Below are 17,198 nucleotides of genomic sequence, written 5' to 3' on the forward strand. Positions count from 1 at the left end.
ATGAGAAAGAGAGAAAGATAGAGAAAGTAAGCGCACGAAGAAATTCTCGGAAGAGGAGCGGGCTCACCTGTTGCTGAAGGTGGAGCGGTACGGGACCTTGCTGATGGGCACCCATGACACCGCCGCCGGGTGGCAAGTGACTGGGCCCATGCTGATTGGACGTGGTTACGGTCGTGTAGCTGTGGTGATTCGCTTGTTGGTAGGCTAGATGCGGTGGATTGTTTTGATGTTGTAGTTGATGTTGTTGGTTGTTCATTAGTGATGGTGGTGGTTGTTGTTGTAGTTGTCTAGAGTCTAAGTGACAGACAGGGACAGACACAGGCACAATGCAGGCATCTAGCAACAGAGAAGAGAACAGAACCGTGTTGTCATTTATGGCGCATTTATCTCTTACTTTCGTTTTCTCTTTTCCTTCGAGTCGATCGAGCATGCCGGGGTATATATCCTTTAGAGATTCTAAAAGAGATCGCGTGATGTACTTTCAACACAACTAGCTAATCGAGTAAGATCATTCGAATATTTGCGCATCTTGGAAGGAAATTTATGAGCGTAATCTTACTTATGGGTCGATCCATGAATAATCAAACGGAAAAATCAACGTAATCGTAAATGGCCAGCATGACAACACGACACGAACGACAATCATGTGACACGACGACCATCGATCAGTTCAGGCACACAGAAACAGATCATGTCGGTATATAAAATAAACTGTTATATATCACAGCAACATGATCGTGTGTGTATATAATCAGTCGATAATTATATATATAGTGTAAATATATAATACGTATGTATATAATATAGACAGAGAGAATAGAACAGATATACGTAGAATAGTAGTAACAGAGGCAGATAGTGCCCGGAGAGAAAAAAAAATATATATTTAAAAATATACGTATATGTATATATATGTATATTAGATATATACTTAATAGAAGACACTGAAAGCAGCTTGGTGTTTCATTGCATATATATATATATATATATCTATATAAAATTTATTATATATATATATATATATATGTATATCGTCGTGTGTATGACAGCACGTGTTTCCTCGTTCACCAATTCTCTTATGTGCATGTGACACAGAAAAAATTTCTATCGATGTAACATTGACAATCTCGGCAACCAATTTCGTATATATATAACATCGTTAAATGCAAGAGAGCAGATTCATCGACGATATTTTAAGTGCGTTCACCTGCGTGTACACATTTGAAGCGAAACAACGAGTCCCTCTGATTAAGGTGCGTGTGATTAAGGGATGTGTCGCACAATTCGTCAAACGCGCAATTACAATTATTTACACTTTACTCGAAATGATGATTTCGTCTAATTATACGCCGCATGCTCATTCGGCTCGATTTGCATATATGTAGAACATCACCCGGAGACTCGCCAGATTAGCACGCAACGATAATAATATCAGTATGATCCTTCTGCATGTCGTCTGGCACATCTGGTTTCGTGTCTTGTGTTGCTTGCCGTTTGCGTTTCCGTTCTTTCTTTTTTTACACACCGACGCGACGCTATCGCTTCGACTGAATTGTACACAACACGATTGCATTTTCGATTCGACCATATATCTACGAAATCGGCGCGTCGCGTCGGTGTAGGAACACACGTCAACAACTCCTCGAGCCAGTTCCAACGTCCCGTTGCCTCGAATCGCGTCCAACAATTTCTAGCTTACAGCAGAAACCAATCGCTTCTAGTTTCTAAAAAATTTGGCTCTTATACTGCGCTGCAAATGCTACATCAAGGCACATATCGGTGATTGGGGACGTCGAAACGATATCGATGTGCACATGGAGGAAAAGAATTTTGTTGCTATTGTAATCGTTTATTCCATTCATTATTGTAAAATCTGTAAAATAAAAAAAAACCTTGTCGAATAAATTCTCATTCTTTTCTGCTAAAGCAAATTTAATCTTCGTTGCAATAACTGAAGGAACTGGCTACGACAACATAAAATACGCTGCTGTCTAAACAATCTCTTTTTCTCCGTGCAAAACACAATATTGATCTCGACGTCGTTTGGCTTGAGGAGCTGGATCCATGCCCCGGTCTGGCACTGTAAGGAAGAATCAATACGACGACTGGTATTGTTTACCTTTGCCACGTCGATGACCAGCCGGGGGTGGCTCCCGAGGAGGCGGCGGCGGTCCTCTCGCGCCCGGTCCCTGACTCTGGCCACCGGGTCGTCTACCGAGAGGCGGTTGTCCCTGATTTTGTCCGGGTGCCTCGGTGAGGAAGTTACTCGGCACTAAACCGCGAACGCCGTTCAGCTCGCCCATGTAAAAGCCGTCGTCGTCCATGTCGCCGTAAACGTAGATCTCGTTTCCGGTTTGGAACGTTAATTCCACTTGCTGCAAAATTAACAAGGCGATTAGTACCACATAATAAATATGCATATATTGTATAATTCATTTCATATTGTGTAATTCATCAATACAAGACAGTCGACAGATTCTTAAGAGTGTATTTAAGTGATATTTTTTATGACTGAGAATTTAAAGAATTCAAAGTATTACGAGATAAAAATCTTACAGCATCAACGTTGGGAGATAGTTCGTGAGGATCGTAATCATAGAGGGCTATCATCTTTTTCACGGGCATACTCGCATAAATGTCTCCCCATCTCTCGCTTTGTGTAGGTCCTCTCCTACCAGGCTGACCTTGACCTGGCGGCTCTTTAAGCTCCTCTACCATGTTATAAGGAACGTATCCTCGTCTACCACGACATTCGCCCCAGTAAAAACCATCGGCATCTTTTTCGCCGTACACCTATATAGAGCATAAGATGTTATATAGATTTCTTTTATATACACATAAGAAGAGAAAATTATCACATTTTCTTAAATACAATATCATTACAGATACATATATATGAATCGAATGATTACTTTCCATTTTATTAAAAGCTTTAGAAAATTAATATGTAATTTTTATGTAACTAATTTTAATTAAAAATTTTAATATTTTTATAAATATTAAACGAGAACAGTATGAGAGAAAATAAAACCTTGATGGTATCGCCTTCGGAAAATGGTAATTCCTCCTCGCACGCGTCTGGATTTGGTGACATGGTTGTAGGATCGTAATCGAACAGCGCTACGAACAATCGCTGCCTCTTGTTCATCTGCTGAGCTGCACTTGTTGGGTGGCTCGCTCCACCTTGAGCTTGCGTTACGCGTCCACCACGATAAACCGGACCTCTTCCTCTTTGAGATCCTGAGTAATATATAAAGAAAAAATTATTAAAATATGTAATTCTCGACGAGTTATTTTGTATACTTAAAATATTGAACAATTATATATGCATGTACTAAACAATTAAAGGAAATCACAAACTGAGCTAATAAAATTTCACAAAAGCAAATTTGATGGCATCATATGATAAAAAACTTTAAATAATTTTATTAACTTAAATAAAAATTTTTCAAAATAATTAAAATAAAAATTAAATTAAATTAGAAACAAAATTTTATTGTAGGGAAGGCAATGACTGCATATTTACCCGTTTGATCATAATAAGGATCTTGAGGTCTACCACTGGGACCACCCATGCTAGGAGACCTATGCGTGCCAGGTGGACCCTGTGAGTCCATTTGGGGACCGTAACGATGATGCGGGCCATGATGCTGCGGCGGCATTCCTCGTGATCTTCGCGTGGGGTCGTCCTCTTCGCTGTAATTTGCCTCGCTCGCGGAATCCTTCGTGATCTCTGGAATACCTGAAGAAGATAGATCGCGATTAGATAAAACACAACTTACATAGTCAGGGGAGTTTGAGTTTTGCCGAAATCACCCATCACTTGACCCAGATTCCCCTGTTTTTTCGTGTTTCTCCTATATTTACCCATTTGAGGAATACTTTGTCCGGGATAGATCTCTTTGTCTGAAAGATTCTCGTCCGTCTCGATGATAACCTGACCGTGGGCGTCTATCCTGTTGCCCACGTGTCGTCGCATGTGCGAGGGCATCGGTGCGTTCGGGTATCGCTGACCAGTCATGCGATGACGAGTGGGATCATCCTGTTGGGGAACCATGCCAGTAGATTGTTGTTGTCGTTGATCCATATGCGGAGGTCCACCATGAGACGGCATATGACCTGGGGCACCTCCGCGAAGTACGCTGCACGGTATCGCCGTCGCGCAACTGTCGCCCGATTGACTCTCCCTGCTCTTAGTCCTGACGGTAATGTGCTTCGGGTTGAGACCCATGAGCTTGTGTATATCGACGAGCGCGTGATCGCCAGTGGGGCTGTCGACATCGGTGACCTTCTTACCATCGGCGTACACCGCGTAACCGGTGACGGCCGAACCGTTTAGGGCAACAGGCTGCCAGGTCACTAGCAAAGTGCCGTCCTGCGGTCCAGCCTCCACCTGAAAATCGCGTAATGTCATACTATGTTTGTTAGAGATCTTTTCCTTGAAAATAATATTATATGAAAACCTTAAAAAATTCAAATTAGGCTCCAGAATTTTAATTTTTGAGAAAGTTCTACAATTACAAGATTTAAATATACATGTAAAATTTTATTAACCTGGATATCGACCGGAGGATCCGGCAATCCTTTGGGCAACGTCTTAAAGTGGACATGGCAGGCTAGATTATTTGCCGCCTGGGCGTTTTGGTCCTCGAAGTGCGTCGCCCGCAGGTTCTTCGCCTTGACGGTCACCCTATATATCGTCGACGGGGCTAGACCGGTGATGGTGTGCCTGTAAACGCCCGGCTTCACGGTTCTCACTTCCACATTGTTTACGCACACGACGTGTTGATGATTACTGTTGCTGGGTAGCCAGGATATTACAGCGCTGGTGGCTGTGACGGCCGAAGCCTTGACGGCAGTCGGACCTAGCGCGACATCCTTACCGATCACCATCGTGCAAGCAGCATCACGCGACGTTCTTCTCGAATGCGTGACCGAACGCACGCTTATTCTGTGCGGCTGCGTCAACAGAAGAATACGTTTTTAACACGGTTCAAATGGATTAAAATATAAAGCAGAAAAATGTTTAAAACTTATTACTTTTGTACAAGGTAATTCATCATCTATTACATCTCTGAAATCTCAGTTTTATAAATTTAAAACAGTTTAGTCTCTTCCATAAAGTTTTAATAACAGATTTCATACAAACCCGAGTGGAATCGACTCCCTCCACCAAGGCCCTGGTCCTCTCAGTAGCCTTCACCGTGACCTTCAGCACTCCGTCCACGTAGACATGGTAGGACTCGAGTTGGTGCGTGTTTTCAGGCGCGGTCCATCCGATCAGTACGCTTTTGTTGAGCTGCCGTTCGAGCGTGAGATGCTGCGGCGCCGGAACTAGGTCCGAAAACATGTAGACTTCTTCAGGAAGAAAAGACAAAGACAAAGCCTAGCTGTAGCTAAGGATCTCTGACTATTATCTATCTCTCTAAGCCAACCTAAGTCCAGCCAACACAGTGCAACGCGATTCAGTTCTTTGCGTTCTCTGTTTTACTCTGTGATTACTCACTTCATGAAAATCGGTTCGGGATTGAAGCATGGACATTTACTGTTTGACATGCACAGTTTTCTTGTTTCCAGCAACAAAGGAAAGAGAGAAGCACTTATGGACACATACTGAATAATTTTTAGTATATTGCGTTTCTGAGGTATTGAAAAGATTCATAGATATTATGTTAAACATGTATAGACTACACATAATACATTAAGCAGGATGGACAAATCATGAAAGCAACTTCTTTTTATAAATAATAAAATTTCTATAATCATATATCATAATCACATTATTTTGAAACAATAGTCAGAAAAAACTTTCAACCACATCACTGGAAACGGACCTAATTGCTAGCTTTTCTAAAGTTATGAATTGATCCAAGTAGTAAATATATTTAGACATTTATTGGATTGCGAATGTAGAAATTTTTATCTCTAGATATTTATGATATCTAGAGGTAAAAATGATATTGTTTAATTTGATGTCAATAACATGCATCATGCAATGCCTCGCAGACCATCACAGCGAGCTTAAAAAGTGTACTAACCTGGTGGTTCTTGTTCATCTTCTTCCGCGATATTATCAAGTTCCGCGTACGCGGACAGTTCTGTTTGACGATTCCGGTTACCTTCTTCCAACGCGGCTAATTCTAGATCAATATCTTGCAATAGATAGCACTAAAATAGACAAAATTAAAATCATTATTACACTCCGATTAACATTTCAATGAGATTTTAATAACATTCTCATTAATTATTATACGTATATTGACATTGTCATAATGTCGATGTTTGCTGTAAGGATTAAAAATGTAAATGCATCATCTTACTAAATACCTTGTTAGCTTTCATATTGCTCACTTGAGGAATATTCGTCGAGGCAGAGTCGTCCACGTCCCTGAGACCGAGGACAGCTTGATGAAACTCCAATAGATCATCCCCGACCAATTTCTGCACAAAATTAGCCGGCACCAGACCGCGTCTACCATCGAGCGTCTCCGCGTCCAAGAAACCATCGTCATCCGGCTGGCTCCAAACTAAGAGATAATCACCACCTTGAACTGGCAGTTCCGCTTCCGGATTCGCGTTCGGCGAGTGTTGAAATGGTTCGTAACTGAAACGGGCTATGTAAACATAACATCTGCCCTTGCCGGGCACATCCAGCATATCCACTTGACCTTCGGGTACAATGTCTTCGGTGTTAGTCAATCGATCTAGGGGATTCGTCAGTATACTCGTGGGGATCTTCGGCATTTGCCTGGGACCCAGAAAGTGATGGCCGGTCGCGGTACCGGGCGCGGTCGGCGAACTGGCTCGCAAGCTCTGTTGGATCTGATGGATGATTGCCTGCTGCTGAAGCTGATTGGCCTGCGATTGGGCGGAGAGTTGTTGCATCGCTTGCAGAGGATCGCCTATTGCTTGTAATAAGCCTCCCGAACTAGTACCTGCACAAAAAAATTAACAGAATCAATTTACTTTAAAAATTGGATTGTCGCACTGTCTGTTTAACAAAATATTTTCTTTACATTAAAAATGAGAATATGATATATTGTAAAGTTTAAAACAACAATGCTCCAATTCGTTTTATTCAAAAGTTGAAAAAATACAATTTAAATTATTTTTTTGCTCTTAAAAGCAATTTTATATTAAATCTTTCAATAATATGTGTTTGTGCAATCCTGACCTGAGCTTACGCCCGACGTCCCAAAAGCGTTGGTCCCGACGGTAGTGGAATAAGTCGATCCACTCGTGGCAAAAGTGCTTTGACCGGTGGAGAAAGGAAGAACAGATTGGGGTACGCTCGTGAGGCCTCCAAGAGTGGAATGATAGGACGTGGTGGAATACAGCGAGGGTAATGTGGTCTGCGTGATATTCGTCTGCGGCACACTGTAATTGTGATGAGGCAATTGCGTATTGAAGCTAGATGCGCCCGTGCTGTAAGTCCCGTTCGGATGCGATGCCATGGACAAGTTAGGATATGTCGTTGCCTGTATGCGATACAAATAATTATATCTTAGTAGGTTACAATCTTGTTAATTTTTTTGGAAGGTATATGATAAAATTAGATATATTTAATATAGAAAAGTATGACAAGAGGTCAATAACCAACATTAATCTGTAACTGCTCTACACTAAATCTATTTTAGGCAGATACTTTTTTAACATACATCGGAAACGACACAATAAGTTTTATCTGAAGGCCTCTATAGACATTCAAGAATCCGTTACTTATTGTTAATTTATCTGCTTATAAGAAAGTAATCGCGATTGAATAATTGACGACACACCTGTTGACTGCCATTCAATTGATAATTCTGGGCGGTTTGGGCAGGCTGTGTATAGTGAGGTATCACGCTCTGGCTGGCCGATGTCAGGTACGTGGTCGAGGCCGGATGTTGTTGTTGTTGTTGCGGCTGCTGCTGCTGAAGTGGTTGCTGATACGTTTGCGTATGTGGATAGCTCTCCTGATACTGATTGCTTGTAAAGTGTGAAGTGTGCGTTTGTTGCTGTTGTTTCTGTTGCGACGGCAGAGCACCTTGGGAATGGGAACTCGATAAATCGTGCTGCGGCTGTTGCTGCTGATATTGTTGGATTTTCTGTTGGAAAGCAGGCTGCGACTGGCTACTGGAGAGTGACGGCGCCGGTGGTATCGGTTCGCTGTAGTGATACGGTGGCCCGTTTGGCGTCAGTGGAGGGCAGCCAGGCATCATCGGCGTTAATGGCATTGGTGAGCCTGCGTACTGTGTTCAAACAAGTCTTATCAACGACTAGCAAACATCTCAACATCTCTTTCTTAGGATCATTAATATAAAGAGCAACAAGAATGCTTTCCAAATCAATAGAGTAGAGTGACAAAGATGATTATGACTACATACGTGGCCCATCTGAGTAGGCATTCCGAGGTTGAGGGCGTGCGGATGAGGTGGGTGTTGATGCTGGCCGAGGTTGGGAAGGTTCTCCGAGCTGGACCGGAGGATGCCTTGCGTGGCCGAGGGTTGCTGAGTGGTTATCGCGCCCCGCGCGTGATCCAGGTCGTGTAACATTCTACCGCTGTTGAATTGATTTCAATTAATCGCATCTTTATGTACATATATATGTACAGGGTGTTCAAGAAGAACAAAGACCTATATTGACTGAAAAGAGACTTTACCAATACCTATTATCCTGCTCGATCTTGGCGATGATTCTATCTATCTCGGAGCCGGCCGGCGGCCAAGTGGACGTCGAGACGCTGGAGGATGTGACGTGCCCTACGATCGGTCCTCTGCTGCGCGCACGTCTCAGGCTGGTGAGCTCCAGCGACAGCTCCTCGTGCTTCACTATCTGCAGCTCCGTCTTCTTCTCAAGCTCCCGGATCTTCGACTGCAACGCCTCGACCGACTCCGGGCCCTGATAGCGTCCTGCTATCTTCTCCCGCAACTGGTTCTGTGCGTCCGCATGCTGCCTCTCCAGCTCCGCTCGTCGGGCTTCCGTCTCCCGCATTTGCTAAAACAAATCGATCGTATAATTAGCCTCGTCGCGTAAATGGTATCCATCAACATTCGGTACAAGAGATGCAACATCCTCTTCAGCGCGCGATTGATATGTACTCAGCAACATGTATAGGTTTATTAAACATAAACATGAGCCTTCAATTAATGAAGCTATTTATACAAACGATTTATTACTTTTACAATCACATATATAGCAAGATGAATATTATGTTTAAAGTAAAAAATTTAATTTAATATATTACAACGACAATATTATAAGAGAAAGTAATTTAATAAAATATTATAGTTTTATTTTATATTTAATAAAATATCATTTATAAATTTTATATTTAATAAAATTTATTATTAATTAAATTATTATTATTATTATTATTAGTTAATACAATTTTATGTATAATATTATTTTATATATTAATATAATTATAATTTAATTTAAGAAAATAATTTTAATAAGATGTTGAGAGGAGATATATAAAAATAATAATAATAAGAAGAAGAAGAAGAGAAGAAAAAAAGGAAGAATCATAATACAAGATATAAAATATAAGCAGATATTGATATAATTTTATATTATTATCCGCGACAATGTTGCAAAACGAAAGTGACAGATGAAAAAAAAAGAAAGCTGGTTTCGATTTTTGCTGCTTTTAATAACTTGGAGGGAAGTCTAGTTAGTAATTCGTGACTGGAATGTCACATTTGTAATGAAAGAGGAGCTTTTGTGCCGCGATTGCCCGAAGCGTAACCGATCTCGCTGTGTGTATAATCTAGCGAGAAATCTTTCGCGAGAGAATGTCATCGGAAAATAAAAGGATAATGCCGACAGATTCATTTCAACGCGCGCGTCTCTTCTTTGATTCCTTTTTTTTCCAATTAATCGGTAATTATTATTGCGCGACGTCTCGTAAAAATGTAATATCCGCAAAATTGCTTACCACTTCGCGGAATTAATTGCTTCAATTATCTAGATTGCGGTAGAGAACTTGTCTGTCGCGAGTCAGTATTAATTTTCGAAGTCTTTAGGGGCAGAAGACATAAATCACTAAATCGCTGGAGTTGAAGCGGTTTTATTTCACGAATTAAGGCCTCTCGGGGAAGGAGCAATCGCGACCGGAACGTATTAATGAAAACTTTTGTTTTTCACCGTATTATGCGAGCTTTATCGAGTATCTGGCGGCGAGAGTGAAAGAGAGCTTTTCACGAACCGCAGTTCATTGTCGATGGTTTACACATAACTTTTCCGCGTGTATGTGTGTATTGATTACATGCATATTATCTTTCCACGTAATCAGCTTTAATTTCAAGGACTTTTGGTACGCGACGAACGCACGCACGCGTTTCGCAATCGCGATTTCGTTTTAATATCGTCGCTAAAGATCTCTGATTTTTGTTGACCGCGAAATAACATTCGGGATCACGCATATCATCGAAATGAATTTGCCTCCATATTGAAAATTAAAAAAGTTAATATATTACAATGAGAGTATTACACAAAAATTATAATAAAAAATTATAAAATTTAATTTAATTTATTTTATTTTAATTTAATTTAATTTTATAAAATATTAATATAAAATATTATTATAATTCAACTTAAAAGAGCATTTTAATAAAAAGAAGAATCTTAAGAAGATATGTAAGAAGAATTTTAAGAAGATATATAATAATAATAATAATAATAATAATAAATATAAATAATAGTAAAATATCAAATAATATCTCGCTGATCCTGTTCCATGAGAGAATCTAGGATTAAGAATTCACTTTTCCTTAGTTTAAAAACAAATAACATGCAAACATCAATTCACTAAAACAGAAAAAATTATCTTTAATTAGAAGCCATAATTAATTGCAAATTAAACAACTGGTAATAACAAGTAGCAATAATTTCTCAAATAAATACCAAAAAAATACTCATTTGCAAATTTTTTTATATCCATCATGATGATGCAACATTATACCAACAATGAGATGAGAAATGAAAGAAGAAAAAACAAGAAAAAGAAGAGGAACTCACCTCCAGGATGGATTCGAGAACTGCGTCCTGCATGATGGTTCTCGTGGAGGTGGTAGCTCCGACAGCGGATCCGATACCCTGCAGCTGCGGAGCGTGAGGTGCCGTGGAAGCGCCACCTCCAGCACCACAGCACTGCAACATCCCTGAAGTCTGAGACCCTCGCCAGTCTTTATCGCGGCCGGTCCCTATCGATCTAGCGTGTGTGTCTAGGAGCTATCTTAATTAATTGGGCGGCCCGCCTTTGCGCACACCGCACGACACACACGATCCCACACACAGGTTTAACAGTGCGACTCTAGTGTAGTGCGAAAGGGGATTCCTATTTCTCTCGGCGAGGAGCGAGCCGGAAGTTGTTCTCGTAGCTCTCGGTAACGGGGGGGAGCCTCGCGTTTAAGGGGTACCAGCGGTCTTTCGCATCGAGTCGGCCGATTCGTAGTTATATAGGATCATCCTACGAGAAAACGCACGTATGCAAATTGTTTCTTCACTTGTTAATGAGTGCGGCTAATTACGCTACGTTTCACTCTCAACTTCTGGGACTTGAATCGAGATAAAAGTCCAACGCAAATTATTAATAAGATATATTCATTAAGGATAATTCTCTGTCGATGAAATGAAAGATGTATATCGTGGCCGAAAATAGCGCGAATCAGGTTTCATCGATCTCTAGCCCATTATTTAGTTGCTTTCACGCGATGCCTTCCAACCAAATTTCTTCTCGACAGTTTTCTCATCTAGTGCGAAAAAAATTTTTTTAAATACACGTTTATTACATCTTTAGAGATCTTATATATTTATAATGACGAGAGAAGCTTCAGGTCCATCAGGTTCTCCATCAGATAAAGGACAGTTTCGTGACTCGAGTATTTTATAGATGCTACGAATCGAGTCGCCAAACTTGGTTGACGGATGAAAAATTCAAGTCCGCGCGATTATTGGCAACAGGTATTCGCGTCGAGTTTGTAATCCGCCTGTGGAAAATCCGAGTTCGCGACTTTACGTGGTCGACGATCGCTCGTCGCTGGCTCTCGTTGCCGCAACGAGTCTGACCGACCGCGAACACATACTTTACACAGACATGCACACCAGGGCAGAACACGAGTTCAACTACAACCGCACTTGGGTTATTATTATCAGGAGTTGTTACACTAGCCATACACCATCATCAGTATTATGTATGTGTGGCTCGTGTTAACGCGCCGCACGCGACGCGGTTTTCACGCGAAAAAGTTGCCGCGATTGAGATCCACACACACACACACACACACACACACACACACACACACACACACATACATATATATACACACACATACAATTGGTACACACGATGCACCCTGCGTTCGCCGCAGAATCTCGTTAAACGTCACGACAAGCGACACGTGCCTCAAGCTCACAAAGCTTCAGTTAACGATTTACGCGCATCGTGGACCCTCGCATCCCGGATCCGGTCACCTGCGTACGTTCATGCATCGAGATAAAAGAGCATCTAACTTTGTCCTGTCCGATCAATTGATCCGTAGCCGGTGTCCTCTGTTCTTCCTATTCTTCTGTATCAAAGATTGAACGAAACTTTTACTGCAATATTTAATTATCATCGGCAATCTATTTTTGAATCGCGGGGGAAGGAAGATAAAATGTGCTTGAAAGGGTAAATATCTTCCTGAAAATACATCTAGCAATGAAAATATTTTACGCAAATGTTTATAATCAAAATCGTGTCGAAAGGGAGGAGAAATGTATTTTGATAAGAGATGTAAAATAAAAATATGAAAAACGTTGAAGCATTAAATCTATGCGATCAACTCGAGCACTCATTATGATAATGAATGTAATTGCGTGTAATGCGCGACAGAAAACCTCGCTCGTACTGTATAATCAACAATGAGAGCTAAAACATCTCGGTTCTGTCGTTTTTCTTTTCTTTCATCGCCTTTTTATTAATGTGATTTAACAGCAAGGCTTTCGCACGAGCATGACTTCCGTCCCTTGATACATTTAATTGGCGTTGCACGCTCTTTGTTTCTCTTTCTGCTAGACTCTAACAGACACAGTGAAAGCGACCATCGGACAATTATCCGCTTTTCTGCCACACAAGTTCACGAACGCGTCGGCAAACAATCAGGCGTCGCTGATGTAACAATGTACACAAAGCATTAAAATGCGATGAATCAAACGACGATTGAAGAATCAGTTAATGCCCTGTTCCGTGTGAATGAGATAGTAAAGAGAGCCTTTCAACATGCGAGTAAAATAACTAGAAATTAGAATAATTTTGTCATCACGATTACAATCATGAGAAGAGAAGAAATGTGAAGAGAGAAGAAATGTGAGAAGAGAAGAAATGTGAGGAGAGAAGAAATGTGAAGAGAGAAGAAATGTGAGGAGAGAAGAAATAAAATAGGAGTGAAGAAATGTGAAGAGAGAAGTAAAGTCTTCTGACAAAGTAGCTTCCGTTCTTCCATTCACGCATAGCAAGTTGATGCCAGACTTCTATATTAGTGCCCTCAATTATCGATTTTATTCCGCCGGTTTATACGCGGTTTATAGCTCTCGCTTAGATAAATACTTTCTTATCGTCTCTATTTTGCGGTCACTACTGCTCTACTGTGTGGCTCAGAATTCTCTTTCTTCGGTTCGTTGACCTTCTGATTACCGATAGACCTCGAACTGATCGTCGGGTGTGGACGATTGATTAAACTGTTGGCTCCAGCATCGTAATTACGTGAATTAGTTCAAATAATGGAAATTGCGTGAACAACAATAGATTGCCAATAAGAGTCTATTTTATAAGGGGAGATTTTATTTTTCATTAGTGAAACTCGAGGAGCATCCTGACTGTTATTTATGCATCAGGATGTCAAATATTTTCGTGTCGAGTAAACACGTTCATTTTTCAAACTCATAACACTTCCATTCATAAGACTTCATTTTAGAATCAGTCATATCGCGGCGATTCTGCACCATTCAGAGTCAAAACGATTTTTTTCGAGGAAGACGAGGTCTTTGATACTTCTAGATACTTAGGTTAGACATGAAGAGCGAGAGTCATCGCGGAAGATCGATACCGCAAATTTCATGGAACTTGTAACACGAGTCGAGCAAAACAAAGTGGATAAAGTCAATCCCGTTGCAACGAAGAGCAACTGGAGAAGTAGTCAAAGTCGCGATATGAACGGACAGAAATGTGCAAAGAGCATGAAAGAAGACGAAGCTGAAAGATGAGAGAGAACAGAGCGCGATAGAGAAAAAGAGACAGAAATAGCGATAAGAAGATGGCTAGAAAAAGTCCTACCAAGTGCTGGCTGGCAATAATTCGATGCGGACGACAAGTGCTACGTGAGCAGGCAAATCGAGGAACAGCTCGATGGCGGACGAGATAGCGACTGATACGCTTAGATAAGCGAGAGGAAAGGGGCAGTCTCGTCGAGCCCGAAAGTGGAGAAGTCTGAAGAAGCCCCGTCCGTGATCGAGGGAGATTCCGTCGAAATTCTGGCCACTTCCGGTCACTAGGAGTCAGCCTTCAATGATAACTTGGAAGGCCTGGTCGCGTCCGGGATCCGATACTTGAGGTCCAGTTGGCGAAGTCAAGTCTCGTACAACCGAAGCGGAAATCAAGACGACATTAAGGCGGGAGGGAGGGAGGTCAGAATGGGGGACGAAGAACACTAGACACGAAACGAGTGTTTCCCGGCGGGGGCATGGCTCGAGTGGCCACGGCACTGCTTATTGATCTCACTAAAGGGCGAAAGATACGTAGCGTACATGTGTACCCGGTGCGCACCGGACACCACTGCACGGCGGGCACGTAGTGCAACCACTGTCACGAGCAATGACGGTGACGGCAGCGACGACGACAGAGGTGGAGGTGGTGGCGGCGACGGTGGCGGTGGCGGCGGCGATGTTGGCTGCAGCAGCAGCGATGGCACCACCGACACTCCACGATTATCATCCGCCATACTAGTCTGCCGTCTCGGTGCCGCTATCGCCATCGCCGTCGCCGTCATCGTCGTCGTCGACATCATCATCGTCGTCCTCGTTATCTGCACTAACACTCTTCAAAGGACCATCACTTTGTACACGTTTAGCTTGCGAATCGACCGCACTCCAAGAAATATACGTTTCGCGCGGGATATATGTCTCGAAGTATCACCACACGACGTTTCGCTCGCGTTCGGCAACTTGTATTGTTTTCTCGATTGTGTTTCAATCATTGGATGTTAGACTGGGGTTGATCAAGTTCTTTTTTTCGCTCATCCACTCTCTTCATCAAGCATCCTCTCTATCATTCGTTCTGTCACTTTTGCTCTCTCTCTCTCTCTCTCTCTTTCTTTCGTGCTCATCCTCGCACTCGATTCATACCAACTTTCACCCTATTTCCTCGACACGACACTTACGATGACCGAGTCGAAGTGATTGTGGCAGGCCAGGGCTGCTGCTGCTGATGAGCGAACTCTCCTCGGGACTTGCCAAGCTTTTTCACTCGGCTATCATCCCGTACAACCCCCAAGATCTGCTCGACCGTGGAAGGCAGGCAGGGCTGCTGGAGTCGGTGGTAGGGGCCGATAATGGTGGTCGCTCGTCGTCGGGGTGTAATGGGTGGGGGTACAACGGCCCATGTGAGGTGGAGGTGCACCTCCGTACGGGGTACAGGGGAAAGCAAGCGAATGGGGATGGTTGAAGAGAAAGAGAGAGAGAGAGAGAGAAAGAGCAGGCGCGCGCGCCAGGATGCGAGAAACGTCGAAAGGGATTGGAAAGGGAGGAGGGGAAAAGAAGGGTAGGGGTTCCCGTCACTGCCAGATATGGGTCACTCAGCGATCAATGCCGATATAGAGTCGCTGTATCGCCGGAGTTTCTCGCACAATCTTCTTTACGTCACTTTTCGCTCGCCCGCTTGTTCCGAGAGATGATCTTCTCGTCGCGTATCGATGCGTACCGACTCGATCGCTCGCAACATTATCTTTGGCGCGGGAGTAGAGTCGACTGCGTTGATTTGCGCGCGGCATTTAAGAGTTCGATCGACCGCGCGCCAAATATGGAGGTATCGCAACCCTGGAAGTCCGATACCCTGGAAGTCTAGTGACTTGGCGAAATGGTTCGCGTCGCGGCTACATGGGGGTGTAGCTTTCACAAAAGACCAATCAATACGCAGGAGGTGATCCTATGATATCTCTACTCTCTATACAAACACACACATGCACATACATTCTCTCTCTTTCTTTCTCCTTCATTGTTTCTCTTCTCTCTTTCTTTCTCTCTCTCTTTTGCCACCTTCTCCCGCTACCAACTCTCAATCCCCGTTCACCCCTTTCCTCGACTTTCCTGCCCTTTCTGCCGCCCACATTTATTTCATTTATCTAGTTCCGTTCCTCGATTCCCTTCTATTCGTTTCATTCTAGAAACCGTCGTACTTTCTTCTCTCGTGTAATTTTCCTCATGTAGACGAATGGCCATCATGTGAAAAGAGTGGAAACGAAGGTACGAGATCCACGAAGATGCGAAGAACTAGTTTAATTTTAATGCGGCGTTACATGCATACGCACCGTCTGAAATTTCTGCGAAAAAGATGACAGCACCTTCCTCGCAGTCTAAAACGATTTTGTCGTATTATCAGGAACGTACCAACTTTTTCAGAAATTTCAGACATCTTTTTCATGCCAGTCGGAAACTCCAGGAGACAATGGCGTGACCACTAATTATTTTAATCAGCGCCCAAGAATATGGAAATTTTGCCACACGTTTGATTTTGATAATCTATAACAAAATAAATTGAAATGTTTTAATCAATTTTTTTAAAAATATGTTATTAATGACATGTATAATTAACGATAGAAGAATAATAAAGAATCATTGAAAATCTCGAGGCAGATAGCGATAGATGCAAACTATACGAACGATACAATTTCCTCTAATTTTATCACTGTATGTGTCGTGTAATATTTTATTAAATAAATTATATGTACCAAATAATATCCGTATTTTCTAATCGTGACGATACATTTTGCATAATTGGATAAGTTTTTGCGAGAGGATGCTTTATCCACATACACGATACAAAGTGGAAAAACCGGATGCGACGCCAATGGGCGCCATTGCGATTCAGAATTCGATGCGAGGCCACGCATGCGTCCAGTGACGTCACGCAGCTCTAAGGCGCGGGGTGTTATACGCTTATCAATGAACGTACGACGCCTACG

The 17,198-nt window shown here is 42.3% G+C and overlaps 1 protein-coding gene across 11 annotated transcripts in view; it reads right to left on the reverse strand.

The window, feature by feature from the left end:
* Rbp (RIMS binding protein) overlaps positions 1 to 17,198 on the reverse strand; it is a 29,052-nt gene that overhangs the window by 7,959 nt on the left and 3,895 nt on the right. The window contains exons 4-19 of one of the 11 annotated variants that reach the window (XM_083078342.1): positions 16,624 to 16,755; positions 11,002 to 11,452; positions 8,642 to 8,976; positions 8,367 to 8,541; positions 7,779 to 8,231; positions 7,175 to 7,478; positions 6,352 to 6,935; positions 6,039 to 6,168; positions 5,150 to 5,358; positions 4,555 to 4,959; positions 3,868 to 4,393; positions 3,527 to 3,742; positions 3,032 to 3,240; positions 2,557 to 2,793; positions 2,120 to 2,375; positions 68 to 336 (exon numbers count right to left, since the gene is read on the reverse strand). In XM_083078342.1, the coding sequence (XP_082934468.1) occupies positions 68 to 336; positions 2,120 to 2,375; positions 2,557 to 2,793; positions 3,032 to 3,240; positions 3,527 to 3,742; positions 3,868 to 4,393; positions 4,555 to 4,959; positions 5,150 to 5,358; positions 6,039 to 6,168; positions 6,352 to 6,935; positions 7,175 to 7,478; positions 7,779 to 8,231; positions 8,367 to 8,541; positions 8,642 to 8,976; positions 11,002 to 11,142 (4,449 nt within the window). In that variant the 5' untranslated portion in view covers positions 11,143 to 11,452; positions 16,624 to 16,755. The other 10 variants (XM_083078343.1, XM_083078338.1, XM_083078336.1 and 7 more) reach the window with 10 other exon arrangements.

Source organism: Camponotus vicinus, unplaced genomic scaffold, assembly GCF_025532165.1.
Source record: "Camponotus vicinus isolate PSW18456_S1 unplaced genomic scaffold, iyCamVici1.0 SCAF_1, whole genome shotgun sequence".
Taxonomy (NCBI): Eukaryota; Metazoa; Arthropoda; class Insecta; order Hymenoptera; family Formicidae; genus Camponotus; species Camponotus vicinus.